Source organism: Olea europaea, unplaced genomic scaffold (genome assembly GCF_002742605.1).
Source record: "Olea europaea var. sylvestris unplaced genomic scaffold, O_europaea_v1 scaffold34792, whole genome shotgun sequence".
Lineage (NCBI taxonomy): Eukaryota > Viridiplantae > Streptophyta > Magnoliopsida > Lamiales > Oleaceae > Olea > Olea europaea.
In genome coordinates this window covers 1-1203 of record NW_019253890.1, presented here as the reverse complement: position 1 = coordinate 1203, position 1203 = coordinate 1, and the positions used below count along the sequence as shown (strand labels likewise).

Here is a 1203-nt window from a genome sequence, read left to right as displayed (position 1 = left end):
TAAGACGAATGAAAATTCATACATCTTTAACAACACCAAGAATCAGTTTTCTATATTTAAACCACCACCTTACACTAAACGGCCGACAAATATCATGTGGAAGAATGAAGGACAGACGCGAGGAACAATAAGTAGCTTAATGTCCCTGGTTTTCCTTACCATCTGTGATTCTTGCTTGTTGATGAGGTGTTACAGGCGCTGTTGTGTCATTTGGCTGATCCAAATTCCTTTCTATCAAAGGATTATTGTTATTTGGGAAAGCAGAGCGCATTGCTCTTGGTAACTTCAAAGGAATATCTGCCTCAATATTGCTTTCTAATTTTGCCGGGGCTTCAGCTTCTGATGTTGCAGGGACGAGTTGAATAACTGACTTGCGCCAATTTTTCCTCTTTTTCGGTTTTGGTGCGTTTGATTTTGCCTGCAAGTTAACATCGTTCCAATTATGGGAAGAACTTTGGAAACATTAAGATTTTTGTAAAAAGTAGAGCAATAGTGAAATAGACTAACCAGGTTGTTCCTGATATCTGATAAAGGCTTTCTTTCAGCCCCGCCATCATTTGTGATGACAGGCTTCTCCGATAGAGCACTCTGAAGTAACTTTGCTCCTTCAGCAGCAAGAACGTGGCTTTTCTCAGTTTCAGTTGTCATTGATAATTTTCCAAAAGCTTCAACAAATTCTGTATTGCTGCATTTTGTGGGCTCACAGCTACAAGATGATCCACAACTACCCTCTGCAGCTCGACATTCACATCTCATTGTCTTGCATGAAGAATATTTACTGCAAGAGCAGCAGATTCCCTCTTTTGAGGTCACTAATTCTTGTTCATTTACATTCGACTCTAGTTCAAGATGATTATCAATTTTAAACTGCTTTTTCCTATCATGGCGCCTTTTCCTTTCTTTAGTATGTACCCACTCAGCGTCGTCATCTCTACAGATATCAGAATCCTCTTGCTGAAGATCATCAGATGTGTCCATGTCTTCTAACAACTCGTAATTATAACCTCCGTCGCTGAAAACAATGGAGTTCCGAGAGCCCTGGACAAAGAAACCATCTATTATGTACGGTAGGTTATATCTAAAATAAGCATGCAAAAAATATGCATAAAGGGGCCACACAGATGATATTATAAGGGAAATACCTTCGGCCGCAAGTCATAAGCATGACCTTCACTGTCGTTGAGCACGTGAGTTTCAGAACTT

The 1203-nt window shown here is 39.9% G+C and overlaps 1 protein-coding gene across 1 annotated transcript; it reads right to left on the bottom strand.

Moving 5' to 3' along the window:
• Nucleotides 1–1197, bottom strand: LOC111386239 (kinesin-like protein KIN-4C). Its single transcript, XM_023010694.1, has 3 exons — nt 1143–1197; nt 508–1038; nt 1–418 (listed from the first exon to the last, which is right to left on the bottom strand). The coding sequence occupies exons 2-3, from the start codon at nt 976–978 to the stop codon at nt 137–139; spliced, it is 753 nt and encodes a 250-aa protein (XP_022866462.1). The 5' UTR covers nt 979–1038; nt 1143–1197; the 3' UTR covers nt 1–136.
• Between the last annotated feature and the right edge of the window lie 6 nt (nt 1198–1203).